Source organism: Falco naumanni, chromosome 1 (assembly GCF_017639655.2).
Source record: "Falco naumanni isolate bFalNau1 chromosome 1, bFalNau1.pat, whole genome shotgun sequence".
NCBI lineage: Eukaryota > Metazoa > Chordata > Aves > Falconiformes > Falconidae > Falco > Falco naumanni.
In genome coordinates, this window is record NC_054054.1 from 125,837,791 (window position 1) to 125,853,095 (window position 15,305).

Sequence of the window (15,305 nt, forward strand, 5' to 3'; positions counted from 1 at the left end):
CCCCACTTGTACAGCAGCCTGCAAACACACACATCCCTACGTATCTCCTCCCCCAGGAATTCAGGCCACTGCTGTCACTACCGTTTCCTTTTATTCTTTGCATTTGTACATACATGGTATAAAACCCTCCTCTTCCACCCGCCTGCACCAGGCCAGCCTCAGCACTGCATGGCCAGACCGGCCCCACAACAGCAGCCGCCTGGCACGCAGGACGCCGGGGCTCACCCTGGCTCACAGGGAGCTCCAGGTGTTCCTCCCACTGGGAACAGACCCACGCTCCCACCAGCATCCCTGGGAGCTGGCCAGGGGCCATCCCTGTGACCCCAGGATGCTGGATCAAGCATCTGGGATAGCTCCATCCATCCATCCATCCGAGGGATGAGGAGCGAGTGCCCAGCACAGCATGGGGCTGGAGGCGCTTGGTCTGCAGAAAGTTCCCAAGAAATGTGGGGAGCTGGAGCTGCCCACAGCCCCAAGCCCCCTCTGAGCTCTAGAGCCAAGTCCTTCCTCATGGGAAACTCCCCTCCATTAAAACCAAAAGCAAGAGTAAAGAAAGTTAAGTACAAATCAGAGAGCAATAAAAACCATACGGTGGAAAAAAAAATATATTACTAAAGGGGCTAAAACTTTGAAGCCTCGTCTTGTTTGATCCTATATTGCTTTACATGGGTGGGTAGGAAGAGCTAATATCCAAAGTCCAACAGAAAGAACCAAAATAGAGTCTGCTTTCCCCTCCTGGGACGTGCTGGAGCTCTCCAGGGGCCGAAAGGCGTTGGGGCTGCCCCCAGCCCCGGGAGCAGAGCGCTGTCCTGCCACGGCACGTCCACCTTCGGACGGGGAGAGGGAACGAGTGAGGAGTTGATTCTTCCCTGGTGCCACCCGTTGTAGCACTGGGGTATTCGGCTCCATGTCCAAGAAACCACAAATGAGAACCAGACCCCTTGGCTCAGCCGCTCGCCTTTTATACTCTGATCTCGTCATCATCTTCATCGGCAAACGAGAACTCCTTGTCGGGGCGTTTTGGGCCCCCCCCCCGCTGGCTCGGTGGCCCGGGGACAAGGCTGTGCTCCTCTGGCCCCGAGGTGCAGCTGGACACTGAACTACTGTCCCTGGGGCAGCGGCCACCAGCACCGCGGGATGGGCTCTGGCTTGGCAGGGCTGCTGCCACTGCCGGGGAGCCAGGGAGGGTGGCATCCGCCTCCTCCTCACAGCTCTCCTCTGCCTCGGGGTCTTCATCCTGCTCCCACTGCTCCTTATCCATGATGCTCAGGACATCCCCGAGCATGGAGGGGCCCAGGTCGATGTGGAAGGACATGATGGACTCAGCATGCTTCATGCCTGCCCCGCTCTTGGCCACCATGACGGGCAGATCCGTGATGTCCCCGAAGTCGCGCTCATCCAAGCTGGGGCTCAGCGGCCCGGCAGCTGCTCCGTTGGGGCGCTGCTGCTCTTCAGGGCTCACCTCCTCCGGCAGCTTCTTGACGGGGCTGGAGGAGAGGCTCTTGGGCAGCTGCCCCGCGCTCCTGTCCACCTCCTTCTCGTTGAGCTGGGGCAGGGAGACGGCATTCTTCACGAAGAGCGCCGAGTCCCGCAGCGAACCGAGCATGTCCCGCCGGTCACCTCGTGTCACCGACTGCGAGCGCTTGCTGCTGCGGAAGCGGCGGGAGAGCAGGCTGGGTTTGGAGGCTCCCGGCTCCTCACCCAGCTCTGGCCCCGGTTCCCCTGCCTTGCTGGTGAGGAAGGAGGTGTCCCCAAAGGCATCCCCTGCCCGCCCCACGTGCATGGTGTGGCGGAAATCCCCCAGCGGCGCGCTGATCATCTCAGCCGTCAGGTCAGCCCGTGAGCGACGCTTGGAGTGGGCAGAGTTGGAGACGAGTTGCTTGAGGATCGGCATCACCGCGGCGGGGAGGGGTTGCACTACGCTGCACCGGGGCGGCCGAGACGGAGCTGCGTGTCCCACAGACCCAGCTGGTGCTCAGACCTGGTGCTCTGCAGCTGGGTTCCCACCGGTGTCACAGACAGGTCACTCCTAAGGGACAGGAGAAAGGGACACAGTCAGGCTTCGAGGACATGGGTGGGCACAGCCCTGCCAACACCGGCCCTCACCCCGCCAGGCTGCAAAATGTGACCCTGTGCCCACCAGCCACTCTGCTTCCTTGGGAACTGCCTTCACACAGCATCGCTCCACAGGGAACAAGCCCTCAGACACCCCCGAGCTCCCCGTGCCCCTTAAATGAGCGGGTCCCAGAGCCCATTCATGGAGTATGTGCGGAAAGGACCACAGGAGAAAGACCTGGGCACAGGGATGTCACAGGACAGTCCCCGACCCTCTGCCTCACGTGAACGGCACCAAAGGGATGTGGGGCACCGCGGGACCCACCATCCCCTCCCAGCGCAGCCGAGCCCACCGGAGCAGGGTTCGGCAGCGCCTGAGCCTCTGGGAGCCGCATGCCGAGAAGATGCCTGGAATTTTTTTTTTATTATTTTTTTTTTAATTGGAAGAAAGCAGGGAGGAGCAGACGCCAGGAGGAATTGGAAACAGACGGCAGGAAGTGTGTGAGGAGGGCGTAGAGCCCCCGGGAGGCACCGCCAGCCAAGCGGCGTGCCGGGGGGAGCCAGGATGGGGGACCGGGGCGAGCAGGCACGGCTACCCCTCCGCACCCGGCAGGATGGGGACTGGGGGTGCAGCCTTGCTGCTGCCCTTGAGCACCCCAAAGCCCTCCGTGCTGCTCCTCACAATACCCCAGCGCTGAGCCCATGCTGCCATGCCCACCCTCAACAGCCACCTCGCTGTCACCGCTGCGACTCAGGGGTGGCAGTTAGCAACAGACACGAGGCGTGTTTCTCCTTCCTGTGGCCACCTCGGTGCCACCGGCCAACCTGTCCAGCCCAGCGCCCATGGCCATGCAGAAAGGGCCACAAGGACAGTGACCACGTCACCGCATCCCGCGCTTCCCCTGGCGCCAGGCAGCCCCAGGTGGTCCCGGGAGAGGCTGCCGAGGAGGAAGGGCTCGCAGCCACCCGCTTCCTCCCTTCGGGCACCACCCGCAACACCGCGGTCCCATGACAAGCACGGGGAAGGGACTGACGTCTCTCCTCTGAGCAAGTCTCGGGGTGGGGGTCACGCCCCCCATTGCCCACCCAGCCCCAGAGTGCAGGTGAACGGCTCCACTGGGTTGGCTGGAAGTGAATCCCAGTCCCGTAGCCCACGGCCAGCGATGGCAGCTTGGTCCTGGCACAATCCACTTCGCCGGACACCGCACGGGGCCACAGCAGCCGCCCCACTGCTGCCAGCACAGACAGGGGGAGGGCTCCTGTCCCACACCCCCCCCATCCCTTCCCAAACCTGCCCTGCGACACCCGTCTGTCCCCCTCCGGGGCAGCAGGACCTCAGGCAGGATGTGCCCAGGAGTCTCATGCAGGCAGGATGGACTCTGACCCCACACGGGTGCAAAGTCCCGGCACCCAGCCCTCCTGCACACAGCTTCTGTATGGGGCAGCCAGGGTGGGCATGCCCCACGGCACAGCGCCGGTGGCACACAGCCACGCTCCCCATCCATCCCTGCGCAGGATCCCACTGCCCGACTCCACTGCTGCAGAGCCCTGGGGATGTGACAGCACATGGGGTACCCAGCCAGAGGAGCCCCCCAGTTTATCCTCAGGAGCTGGGGGAAGACACAGAGCAGCCACACCGCCTTCTCCACAGTGTCAAACCAGGAGCCAGGTGGACTTATTTCCCCCCTCGCTGCATCTGAATGTGGACAAGCAGCTCGCTGGAGCCCCAGCTCCCCTGGCCAGGATCTCACACAGCCCAGCTGAGCGCGTGTGCATGGCACAGACATTTTCCCCTTGCAAGGTCTCCTTTCAGGCCAGCATTCCTCCAGCCTTTGGTTTTACATAAAACAAACACTCCCGGCAAGCTCCCCAGCTGGGCCAGGCAACCGTGCTGCTGATTTAGGCCATCTGGGGACTGTCCCTCCCTTGTATTTAGATTTTGTGGCCAAGTTCAGCATTTGTGAGATACTTTGCAAGCCTCGGCAAAGGGGCCACGGGGAGGTTAGAGTGTTACCGGCGTGCCGCGGCAGCCTGCCTGGCCAGCAGCTCTCCAGCACCCTCACAGCTTCCAAACAAGCCACCGCGTTCCCCCTTGGCGCTCCAGCACACGAAGCCTTTTCGCAGCAGCCACAATCTCCCCCATCCCTCAATGCTTCTCTCACCCTGAGAGGCGGCAGCGCGGTGGGATGCTGCTGCCCCACAGCCTGGCTGCTGGCCCCGTCCTGCCCAGGGGGGCGCAGGACACAGAGCCCCTTTCTCCTCCTCTTGCTCCAGGGAGAGGAGCGCGGATCCTGTGACATTCCCACTGCCGGCACTTTCACAAAGGAAACCAGGCCAGGCAGGCTTCGCCACCGCCTCCCCAGCTCCCTACCAGGGAAAGCAGCTCTGTAACCCGAGAGACTTTGCAGGCAGGCTGGCAGCGCTGCGTCCTGGGGCAGCGAGCCCAGAGCACTGCCAAGTCCCAGCAGGGCTTTGGGGAAAGGGGAGGGGATGGGACCTGCAAGTGCAGGTTGAGGACAAGAGGGATAAAGTGTACCAACAGACCAGGCGCTGCTTCCCGCCTGCCTTCTCACTCCTTTGGGACCACAAACTCTGAGGAGCGAGAGCCTCAGGTCCCCGGGGATGTGATTTCCCCTGCGAATAGGTGTCTGCTTGCAGGACAGCGGGGTCCTGCCGCCAGCGTGGAGGGTGGGACGGGCCTGGCCAAGGGCAGGGCAGGCAGGGGGACTGTGCGCAGGCCTCCCATGAGCCCCCCACATCCTCCCCATCTCACCCTGCTCAGCACCAGTCACCACGGGGACCCGAGGCACAAGTGGCTGAAAGAAAGAGGCCAGTGAGTGTGTGCACACAGGAGAAACGCCGAGTCCAGCCACGCTCCCACGCGTCCTGCCCCCAACTTGTCACGCTCACAGGCTGGGAGAGCCAAACCTGCAGAGGGTGAAAGCATCCTGGCTGGCCCGGCCAGCTCCAAACGAGCTTCCCCGGCTTTGCCACGCAGAGCACCCCAGGCAGCAGCCTCCAGCCCAGAGATCAGAGGATGCTCTCCCCACCCTGTCGAGTGCTGCTGGGGCAGGGGCTGTGCTGGACCAGTCAAGGCCCCAAGTACTGCCCGGGGCCAGGGAGAACCCGCACACCAGGCAAGAAGGACACGCCGGCTGCTCAGCCCCACTTTCTGGTGCTGTGCCCCTTGGGGATCCGGCTCAGGCGGCCCTTTGATGTCGGTGCCTGGCAGACAGCTGCTGGAGACAGGGCACGAATCACACCCCGCCACCGCCGGCCCAAGAGGGGAACCAGCCCGATGTCACACCCTCGTGTCAGGCTCCCCAGCGAGTCTTCCCAGGGCTGGGGGCAGACAGTCCTGTTAGTGCGGGCAGCCCAGGCGGCCCAGTGACCACCTCCTCCCGACACAGATGACAGGTCTGGTCCTGTCCCTGGCATCAGGACGCCGCCAGAATTCAGCTGTTGGATGCATGGAGCAGCCCCAGCAGCACGGCAGCCAGCCCCAAGCACCAGAGCTGGGGATTGTGAGACGGCTCGCCGGGGCTGGAGGAGCACAGCTCTCACCGGGGCGATCGGCACACCGAGCAGCACCAACTGGGGAACTCACCACCCCAGCACTGGCACACCAGTGCCAAAAGCAGAGCAGCGCTCCCCGAGGGACTGCCGACAACCGGGAGCTAGCCAGAGTTCAGCAAGGAACTATTGGCAGGACGTGCCAGAACACGCACAGGACCATAAATCCTCCTGCTACGGGGCCATGAACCAGCCCACAGCTCTCTGCAGGGCGAGGAGGGGACAATCCTGGGGGGAAAGGTTATCTCCTCGCTGGCCCCGGCTTCGTCTCTCACAACAACAGGGGCTGGCCGGGCCCGACAGGATACCGGGGCTAAACAGACCTCCTGACCTCTGCCAGGCTCCGAATTCCTGCGGTTTTGCTGGGGTGGACGGGAAGTAAACAGGCAGGCTTCCCACGGCTCGGCCACTGCACCCTACCTGCCGCCGGGGACGGCACCCCGCAGCCGGCCAGCTTGGGGGGCCCGCGGCCGCGGCGGCTGTTTGTGCTCAGGACAAAACCTGGGGAACAAAGGGAGAGACCGCCACGGTCAGCACAACCGGCAGTGCGGCCGGGGAGGGAGCCCGCTGCCGGGCATCCCATGGCACAGAGCCAGCCTTGCCCTCCCCCCGCCGCCCCCAGGACCCAAACCCACCGACTGCTCAGTGCTAAACCTCAGCTGGACTCGCTCCACGGTCTCCGAGGCAGCTGCGTCCAAAACAGACTTGTTTACTGTGCACCCAGTGAGGGAGAAAGCCCTGGCCCGGGGCGCAGAGAGCTGCGCTGCCTTCGCCACCTCGCTCCGTGCCTCAGTTTCTCCCCCAGACCGCTAACGATTCCAGCTCCCTTTAAAGCAGCTTTCCTGATCTATAGATTCGGCACTCGGAAACATCTATAGTTATCGCTGCTGCTGCCGGGGTCAAACCAGGGCAGCGCAGGCCGAGTCCGGCCCCCCGCGAGCGGCCGCTGCCCCCCAGCCCCCGGCTCTCCGAGCACCGGGGCGGCTCCGGGAGCCAGCCCCCCAGCCAGGCAGGTCCCAGCTCCCCGGGCCACCCACGGGAGCCGGCGTGTGTCCCCCGCGGGTGGCCAGCAGCGCGGGGGGGCAGGCTGGGGGCCGGCCGGGATGCCCCCAGCCCCGGCCCGGCCCGCAGCAGGATGAGCTGGAGGGGGATTTCGGGCGGCTCTGACTCAGCACCCGCCTGCGCCCAGCCCCGGCCAGCCCAGGGGTGCTGCTGGCCCCGCTCCAGCCCGGGGAGGAGCAACCTTTCCGAGAAGGGCCGCGGGCGGCCACCGCCCCGGCTGTGGCCACCGCCGGCTCCGGGCACCACCGAGCCCCCGCCGGGCCGTGCAGAGCCGGGCCAGGGGGAGCCGGGCCGGTGCCCCACGCTGGGCAAGCACAGCTCCGCACCCCGCTTAACCCCTCCGCCCACCCGCGCCGTGGACCGGCCCCACGGACCGGGGGTGAGTAGGGGGGGAGTGAGGGTCACCGCCGCCCCAGCCCGCTACCGGAGCGGGGCTCGGGGCAGCCCCGGGGACCCCACCCGCCACCGGACAATAGCCGAGCTGGGGCCCGGCTGCCTCCGCCGCGCCGAACCGAACCGAGTCGAGCCGTGCCCAGCCGAGCCGAACCGAGCCCCGGAGCCGCCTACCTGCGCTCACGGGCCGCGCTGCCGCTCCATGGCCGTGCCGAGCCGAGCCGAGCCGAGCCGGAACGGAGCTGCCCCCCCACTACCGCGGCGGCGGGGCATGATGTCATCGCCCCGCCCGGGCCAATGGCGCGGCGCCACGTCACGGCCAGTCCCACGCCCTCCATTCAAACCCGAGTGGGGCGGGGGGGAACTCTTGGCCTGGGCGGGGCCCCGCCCATGGGGGTGCCCCTGTGTGGGGTCCCGAGTGGGGTCCCCCGCCCCTCCCGAGCGGGGCGCAGGGATCCGCAGGGGTGGGGGGGTCCCGGTGGGCAGAGCAAGGGGCTGGCGGAGCGGCGGGTGTTGAGGGGGTGGGGGGTGTCACAGACTTTGATTAATGAGGGGGAATTAAGAGCCGAACTAAACTGCCAGGAGGAGGCGGGTTCAGCCCCAGGGCAGCACCGATGTCCCCGTCCCACTGGTGACCGTGACACCCACGAGGCCGCAGCCCCTACACCCACCTTCCCTCCACCCCACGGCTCCGTGCCCCCAGCCAGCCTCGCTGCTCCGTCCCCCCCGGGGCACAGGACCCCCCCAGGCCGCGGGCTGGGAGCTCCGTGGCTGGGCCAGGGGGGCACCATGGCTCCCGCAGCCCCCGGCCCAGCGGGGCGCTGAAAGGGAGAGTGCAGGGCTGCACAGCCGCTCTCGGGGATTACGGCGAGACCTTTGTGGGAGAAAAGGGGTGGGGAGGATGGGATTATCCCCAACCTGCCTAATGCGGCGTTTCTTGCATATTCCGGAGCGTCTGGTGCCTCTGTGGAAGGAGCCAGTTTAGGTGTGGGGGGGTGGCGAGCGGAGTGCTGGGGTGCCCCAGTCGTGCAGCCCTGGGGGCTCAGGTGCTGGGGCACGATGCTGTGGGAGGATGAAGATTTCTCATGTGTCCAAGGAGCTCCGTTCCCTGGGCTCGGCAGCACCCACCCGGGGGGCCATGGGTGCAGCCCGGCGGGCTGTGGGTGCAGCAGCAGCCAGGGCTGGGCAGCACCGGGCACTTTGATGGCTCACCTGGTGCAGCCGCTTCCCTCCGTGGGAAGGGCAGGAGGCTGCTTGCAGCATAACCACGGAGCTGCCACTCCTGCCGGCAGCTGGAGCAAGCGTGGCGCTGCGGAGATGCTGGGGCTGGCGCGGTGGAGAGGCTCTGCTGGACTGAGCACCATGGCCAAACCATCCAGGGCACAGCCTCTTCCCGCAGCCCGGGTCTCCAGCATCATCCTGCCTCCGCCGGTGCCTGCAGGCTCCTTCCCAGACCGTGCTGCTTCATCGGCTCGTACCAGTGCCATTTTCATAGCTGTTTGGTTTGGCAAATTTTATTTTCCTTGTTTTCCAAAAGGGGAAATTGAGGCAAGAGGCAAAGCTCTGTGCCCGCAGTTGAGCAGGGAGCCCCTGGGAGCCACCGCTGGATGCAACAGTGGTTTGTCAGTGGGTGAGGAAGAGGAGGGTTTTCCAGAGCTCCCACCAGCAGCTCTACCCACTCGTGTGGGGTCAGTGCGTGTTAATCGAAGCCCGTGAGCACCAGTACAGCCCTGCTCACCTCACCTGATGCTGTCATGGGAGCACGGCGCTGGCTGAGACAGCGCAGTCAGGAGGGATTAACATCAGCTGGCTGGTGGGAGCCGCCGGGAAGGCTCCCACGGGCTGGCCTAACTCCGGCTGGGAAGAGCAGGCACCCACTCAACTTGAAAAACTGCCTGGGAGAGATGGGCCCCCTCCCCTCCCCAGCAGCTCAGCAGAACCCCAGGGCTGGATCCGGCCTTGGGGAGATGGCAGTGGTGTCGGGGTGCTGGGAGGCTCAGGAGCATGGAGCGGGTGGCTGCGTCGCTCCCGCCCTTCCCAAACCCTCTGCCGGTTCCTTTTACTGCTTCTTAGTAAGCACTAGCTTCTCAGCAGCTTTTGAAAGCAGAGAAGAAAAAAGGCTTGAAAAGCTCTTTGAAAAGCAGGGCAGGGAGAAGCGCCCGAGTTTCCCGGCAGCCCCATCCCCTCCTCCTGCTGCCAGCGCCTGCCAGCTTTGTCTGCCGACGCTGCCTTGGCCGCACAGGAGATGCTGCCGAGCAAGCTGGGTGCTTTCCCGGAGGCCAGTGCTGCACCAGGGTGTGGGGTTCACCGTGAGACACCCCAGCATGCCAGGAATGAGGCATTGCCTCCACAGCCCCCCCAGATCCCACCAGCCCCAGGGCCCAGTGCTGGCTTCTGCCAGAAGCCTCTCCAACAGCCCCACTGACACCCACGGATACCAGCTTGCACCCACAGATGTGGGGTTTCACCCGTTCCCCAGGCTGTTCGCTCAGAGGTGGTTATCAGGCTAACTGGCGCACCCTGGCAGGACCACCCTGCCTGCCCACCACTGGCACCTCGGCACCCGTGGGTGCACGGGTGAGCACCAGGACAAGCTGTGCACAGGTCAGAGGCTGCTGCAGGCAGGCTCTCCGTGCAGCCGCCCACCTTTCCCAGCCCGCACGCTCCCCTGGCCAGCAGTGCCTGGGAACAGGCTCGCACAACTCGCCACCTGCCTGGGAACCCATGGCTTGGCCACGGTGCAGCCATCCTGGCTTCCCCCGGGGGATCCCACGTGGAGTGTGGCTGCTGTGAGGACCCACCGCAGCCAGCAGTGCCCATGGAAGACCCTTGCCCTGGAACAGCTTCAGTGCAAGGATCCCTTCAGCTGGGGTGCCACGGCATGCACTGGGCACCCCCACCTGTGGGACAGGGTGCACAGACCTGAGTCCATCCTCTCCACCGCTCTCCTCTCCCCGCCGCCCCAGGAGGGCTCCGACACCGTCCCTGCCGCCAGCCGCTCTGCCCGTGCCGCAAGCTTCGCAGCCTGGCACGGCGCAGGAGGCAGCAGGGCCTGGGGCACGTGGGGCTCTGAGGATGCGCCAAGTCCTGTCTAGTCCCCGGCATGACAGGAGGGGTTGTCCCTGTCCCCACAGCCCAAGGCAAGGGAAAGGTGGGGACACTCGGCTCTGCCCTGGGAGCTGGCAGGGAATCTGGGATATCTGGGGGAAAGGGAGAACCCAGGCTGCAGGGCTGCTTCTCCTCCACCACACACCAAACATTTCTCTTTGCTCTGATTACTGCCCGCTTGATCTAATCTCAACCTGGAAAATAAACTGTTACTACCTGACTCCACCACCACCACCACTTCAGTTTAAATAAATAAATAAAAACAAACCACGGAATTCAGCCCGGCTTTAGAGGTTGCAATCCGCATTTCTGGCACATAAACATCTCCCCGTCGCACCTGGGTACCGCTGTGGTGCTGCCCTGTCTGCACAGCGAGGTCTGGGGGTGCAGCTGCTCCCCTCTGCCCTGCTTCAGCTCGCCCAGCCCTGATAAGCGAGTGGCACGCTGCCCTTGGGAGACCCGCAGGCCACTGCCGAGCGGCAGTCAGGACATACGTCAAGGCCAATTCACTCCCCGGGGACTGATTGCTGCCGACAGCTCGCCCTGCCCGTCTGCGGCACAGAGCAGCCTGGAGAGCTGGCAGCGGGGCTGGGCACCGGCAGCCCAGACCTGCCTGGAGGGGCCAGGGTGGCAGAAGGGACTTTTGGAAAGAACTGGTTGTGGCGGCAGCGTGGTGAAAGCTGAGGCTGGAGGAGGTGGCTGTGCTCGGCAGGGAGCACGGCATCTTCCCCCGTGAGCCCAGCCAGACTGGTTGCATCTGTGCTGGGGAGAAACTGAGGCAGCACAGGTGAGCAAGAGCTCCTGCTAGTGCCACCGGCACTTGGCCCATCCTTGCTGTGCCCATACTGGGCTTTGTGCCCCATGCAGCCCCCAGACCATCCCAGAGAGGTTCCCCGGGGAGCAGAGGGTGAACCCAACTGCTGTGGTGGGATGTGGGATCTGCCACTTCCTTGGGTGCTGCATCCTTCCGTTGTGGGAAACCATGAGTAGAAAGGGCTCGTCCTGGCTTCACCACCATTGCTGCCACAGGGCCCCAGGCACGCCGGCCACCTTCACCTCCCAGCACAGCACCAGCTCCAAACCTGCTGCCGATGTTGCTGCACCCTCTGGCTTCAAATCGTGGCCGGGGATGAGCTGGGCCAGGGCAGGCAAGAGGAGCCTGGGCTCTGCTGTGCCCCGGCTGCCAGGGCTGTGGCACACCACCATGCCAGGGAGCACACACAGACTGATGCAGGCACCTCCCAGGACCCGCATCCCATTGTCCCTGCAGTGATGGACTGGTCCAGGGGCAGCAGCGGTGCTCCTGGGTCGTTGGGGCTGGCACACGTCCTGTGTGGGAGGGGAGCATCCCTTGCACAAGGAGCATCTCTTGTACAGGGAACATCCTTTGCACAAGGGGCATCCCTCACACTGGGAGCATCTCTCGCACAGGGAATGTCCCTCACACAACCAGCATCCCTCGCACAATGAGCGTCCCTTGCATGGAGAATGTCCCTCGCACAATGAGCATCCCTCGCACAGGGAGTGTCCCTTGCACAAAGAGCTCGCCTGTATTGCTCAACTCCCCAGACCTGCTCTGCCCCGTGTCTCTGGCAGCTCCATGTCCCAGCCCCAGTGGGAGGAAGGTCTCTCTTGCACAAGCAAGGGTGCCTGGGGCTGGAGCTGATCTACAAACAAGAGGCAAGATTTGTCCTGCCAAACACACACCCTTTTTTGCCCCCATACAAATGTCTCCACCTGAGTGGGTCATCAGGCTCGCCTTGCTGCCCAGGGATGAGACGGGCACCCCTGGGTGCTGCGCTCCCTTCAGTGCCAGCTCCCAAGTAGGTCAGATGAGTTACTGGCCAGAAATGCCCTCTGCTCCCCGCTGCTCCGGGGCCACAGCGATGTGCCGAGGTGGGGACAGTGCTTCTGCCGATGGCTGCAGCTCGGCAGCAATGCCACTGCAGCGTCCCCCATTTCTCCCCATCCCATAGGATGGGCGAAGGGGGCTGCGGCATGGGGTCACACCCCCCAGCTCCAACCAGTCCCCAAACCAGCGCCTGTGAAATGCTCCCTCTGGCAGCCCCAGCCCATGCCCGTGCCGGCGTGAGGGTCCAAGTATATGCCTGCAAGGAACTCCAAGCCCCTGCCCTGCAGCGAGGGGCTGTGCAGACCCCACAGCCCCTGGTCCTGGTAGCCCCCAGCGAGGGAACAGCCCTCGGCCAAGGAAGGAGGTGCCGTGCCTTGCTGGTGCTGCTGGCAGGCTGAGCCTTCCCCAGCCTTCGGCTCCAGCTCCGCGCTGTTTGCTGCCGGAGGGGTGCTGGGCGATGAAACCCAAGCACATCACCTGGATTTTCCTGACAGGCCTGAAGGGCAGAGCAGGCAGCGAGGGTGGCTGCAAACCGCTCCAGGAGAAATCCCCACTGCCAGTGACACAGGGCTGCTGCTGGCGATGGGGTCACCTCCCTCCTTCCCTGTCCCACCCCGTGGTCCCCTTTCCCTCTAGCTCCAGACCCCACTGGGCTGGAAACATGCAGGGATACAGCCATCGCCACTCCCGACCGCATTCTGGGCCCGATCCTGGCACTGCAGCCTCTGCCTGGCTCCTTCCCCAGTGCCGTAGGGCTGGCAAAAGCCCTGCCGGGGCAACTGGACAAGCGGACACATCCCGCTGGCCCCTTCGTTGCCACAGCACGGTGACAGAGAGGCGAGACGTGCTGATCCTCAGGCTGTTTATTGGCATCTCCCTCGGTTCAGCCCGGGTGCCGCGGCCCCACCGGGCTGGTGCCTGGCTCACCGGTAGGCACTGCAGGGGTTTTGCTATGCAGAGACCACCAAAATGCCCCCAGCCACAGACCCCCCTCCCCAGGCATCGCAACCCCTGCATGCCCGTTATGGTCCCAGGCCTCTGCACAAAACCCCATTTAAAAAATCCCCAAACCACGAGAAACGCAGAGGGGTGGCTACAGTCACTGCATCGCCCCCTCTGAGCCCTCACCCGTGCCCCTGCACAGCCCCAGGGTGCAAAACTGGGGGGGGGGGTGGGACACATCAGCACCATGTGCACCCTGGTCGGCTCTCCTGGCGTTCCAGTCCTGGCTTCTCCTAGGGGGGCTGTGCTGGACCAGGCACAAACGAGGATAAGAATTAATTGTCCCCTGGGTTGCTAGCACAGTGGGTGCCCTCTTCTCGCAGAGGCTGGGGGGTCCAGGGTGGGGGTTTCATGTCCAGAGGTTTTAAGATCAGCAGAGCTCCTCTTCCTCTCTGCAGCTGGGGTCTCCGTGTCACCACTTGTTCCATGTCCCGGGGGAGCTGCAAACAAAGGGGCTGGGGTTTGGCATGGCAAGACCCCCTGCGCCCAGCCCAGCAGGTGCCAAGGGCAAAGTCCCTGCAATCCTGCTGGCACGCCGAGTCCTCCTGCCCCACTCAGCCAAGGGCTCGGTAGCACAGAAAGCTTTGGCCAAGAAGAGGAGCTGGGTTTTGCTCCCCAGCCCCAGGGAAGGCGCTTGGCGTTCTGTTCCGGCTCTGCCGAGGAAGCAAAGCACCCGCTGCGGCACCGAGCCTGAACCTGGGGCCGCTGCCCACCATGGCACCACTGCCATGCCTGGGGCCCTTCGGCCTCTCCACCTCTTCCTCCTCCTCTTCTCCCCCTTGCCGATTTTTAATTTTTCCTTAATTTCTTGGGGGTTTTCTTTTTTCTTTTTTCTAATTTTTTCCTCCTGTTTGTTTTTGCTTCTGTTTAAATATCAAACGAAAGAAGAAAATCCAGCGATGGGGGCTCTGGAGCCAGGGGCCAGGCTGCTGGGTGGGCGGTAGAGGGTACCGGGCTGGCTGGGGGGGTTGCCGGGGGTCTGGGGGGTGGGAGTCCTGCTGGCTTTGGGGCGGAAGAGGCTGCCTTGCTGCGTGGAGGTGCTGTTGGAGAGGGGTGCGTGGTCAGGCTCCCCTGAGTCGCTTTCAGTGTAGCTGTACGCCTGCGCCCGTGAGATGCCCTTCTGCTGCCGCCGCCACGAGTTGTAGTAGGTGGGATCGCTGATGTAGTGGTTGACAAAGGAGTGGGCTTTCTGGTGGCCGGGGTCCACCTCGTACTCGCTGTCGCTGCCCTATAGAACAAGGTAGGAGAGTGAGCCTGGGGTGGGGGGCATCACCCACCAGCCCCCAAAAGAGGGTGAGCTTTCCCAGCGCTCTTTGGGGGATGCTGGCGAGCACATCCCAAAAGACATCGGGGGCTGGGACGGCTGCAGCACCACTGGGGGGTTTCTGCCTCTTACAAAACAAAACCTCATAGAAAAGGGTTGCAGGGTCCTGGGGCCCCTCGGAGGGGGGATCCCCGAGGCTGTGAGACCCCCAGGCTGGCGGGGAGGATGTTTTTGGGAGGCGGGTGCTGGCAGCCCTGCCTCCCCCTTGGCGGTAATTGGATTCAGCTTCCCCTGGCCCTGCACAAAGGGCCCATTGAGGGCGGTGGGGAAGCTGCACCGCGCCAGCGCCAGCTCCCGCCGCTCTTCACAGCTCCTCAAAAGCCACTCAAGCCCCGCTCCGGCAAGAGGGAGCAGAGCCGGCATCTGCCACAGAAGGCAAAAGAAACAGCCGATGCAGGCAGTGACAGGGGGGCCCCCTGGGGCTGGTCCCCCTCCTGCTCAGGGACAGCCACGGAGACCCCCAGGACCTTTCCCTGGGCTTCAGCCTCGGTCTTTTCAGATGCTGCCCAGTGTCGGTCCTGGGGATGATGCTCCTGTGGCCTCGCTGGAGGCTGCCTGCCTGGGGAGCTGCCCGTGGCCGCGCTCCTGCCCGGCCACAGCTGCCCCTTTCTCCGGGAGGAGACAAAGGTGCCATTTTGCAGGGTTGGCAGAGCTGTGGCCGTTGCCACCAGCGACCAGGCACAGCAGGACAGTCCCCAACCCTGCTGCCCTCCTGTCCGCTGTCCCCAGCAGCCCTGGGTTCCCCCCCGCAGTGCCACATCCCCCCAGTGCATGGGCTGTGGGCTGTGCCAGCTTTGCTCCGGCTGTGCCGTGAAGCCATGGGGAATGCTGCTGCCTAAAAAGCAGGATGGGGTAGGAGAGCAGGATCAGCATTGCTTTTCCCAAATGTGCACCAGGACCTGCATCGTGGTGGGCAGAGAGCAGGGCCGATGCTCA

The 15,305-nt window shown here is 64.3% G+C and overlaps 2 protein-coding genes across 5 annotated transcripts in view; both read right to left on the bottom strand.

Annotated features, from left to right (window-relative positions):
• Window positions 1-72: 72 nt before the first annotated feature.
• CDC42EP4 (CDC42 effector protein 4) lies at window positions 73-7,344 on the bottom strand. Of its 3 annotated transcripts, none has more exons than XM_040582099.1 (2): window positions 7,258-7,344; window positions 73-2,029 (listed from the first exon to the last, which is right to left on the bottom strand). In XM_040582099.1, exon 2 carries the CDS (start codon window positions 1,892-1,894, stop codon window positions 962-964), a length of 933 nt encoding a protein of 310 aa, XP_040438033.1. In that variant the 5' UTR covers window positions 1,895-2,029; window positions 7,258-7,344; the 3' UTR covers window positions 73-961. The 3 variants fall into 3 exon arrangements, with proteins under 3 accessions (XP_040438033.1, XP_040438035.1, XP_040438034.1); XM_040582101.1 differs by lacking the exon at window positions 7,258-7,344 and adding an exon at window positions 6,264-6,524; XM_040582100.1 differs by lacking the exon at window positions 7,258-7,344 and adding an exon at window positions 5,960-6,219.
• A 5,547-nt stretch (window positions 7,345-12,891) lies between these two features.
• Window positions 12,892-15,305, bottom strand: part of SDK2 (sidekick cell adhesion molecule 2) — a 50,681-nt gene continuing 48,267 nt past the window's right edge. For both annotated transcript variants that reach the window (XM_040582102.1, XM_040582103.1), the window contains exon 45: window positions 12,892-14,273. In XM_040582102.1, coding sequence (XP_040438036.1) covers window positions 13,920-14,273 — 354 coding nt within the window. In that variant the 3' untranslated portion in view covers window positions 12,892-13,919. The remainder of the gene's footprint in view (window positions 14,274-15,305) is intronic.

Bases quoted from the DNA above. Each gene is read 5' to 3' on its own strand.
- CDC42EP4 (XM_040582099.1), bottom strand. From the start codon at position 1,894: ATGCCGATCCTCAAGCAACTCGTCTCCAACTCTGCCCACTCCAAGCGT.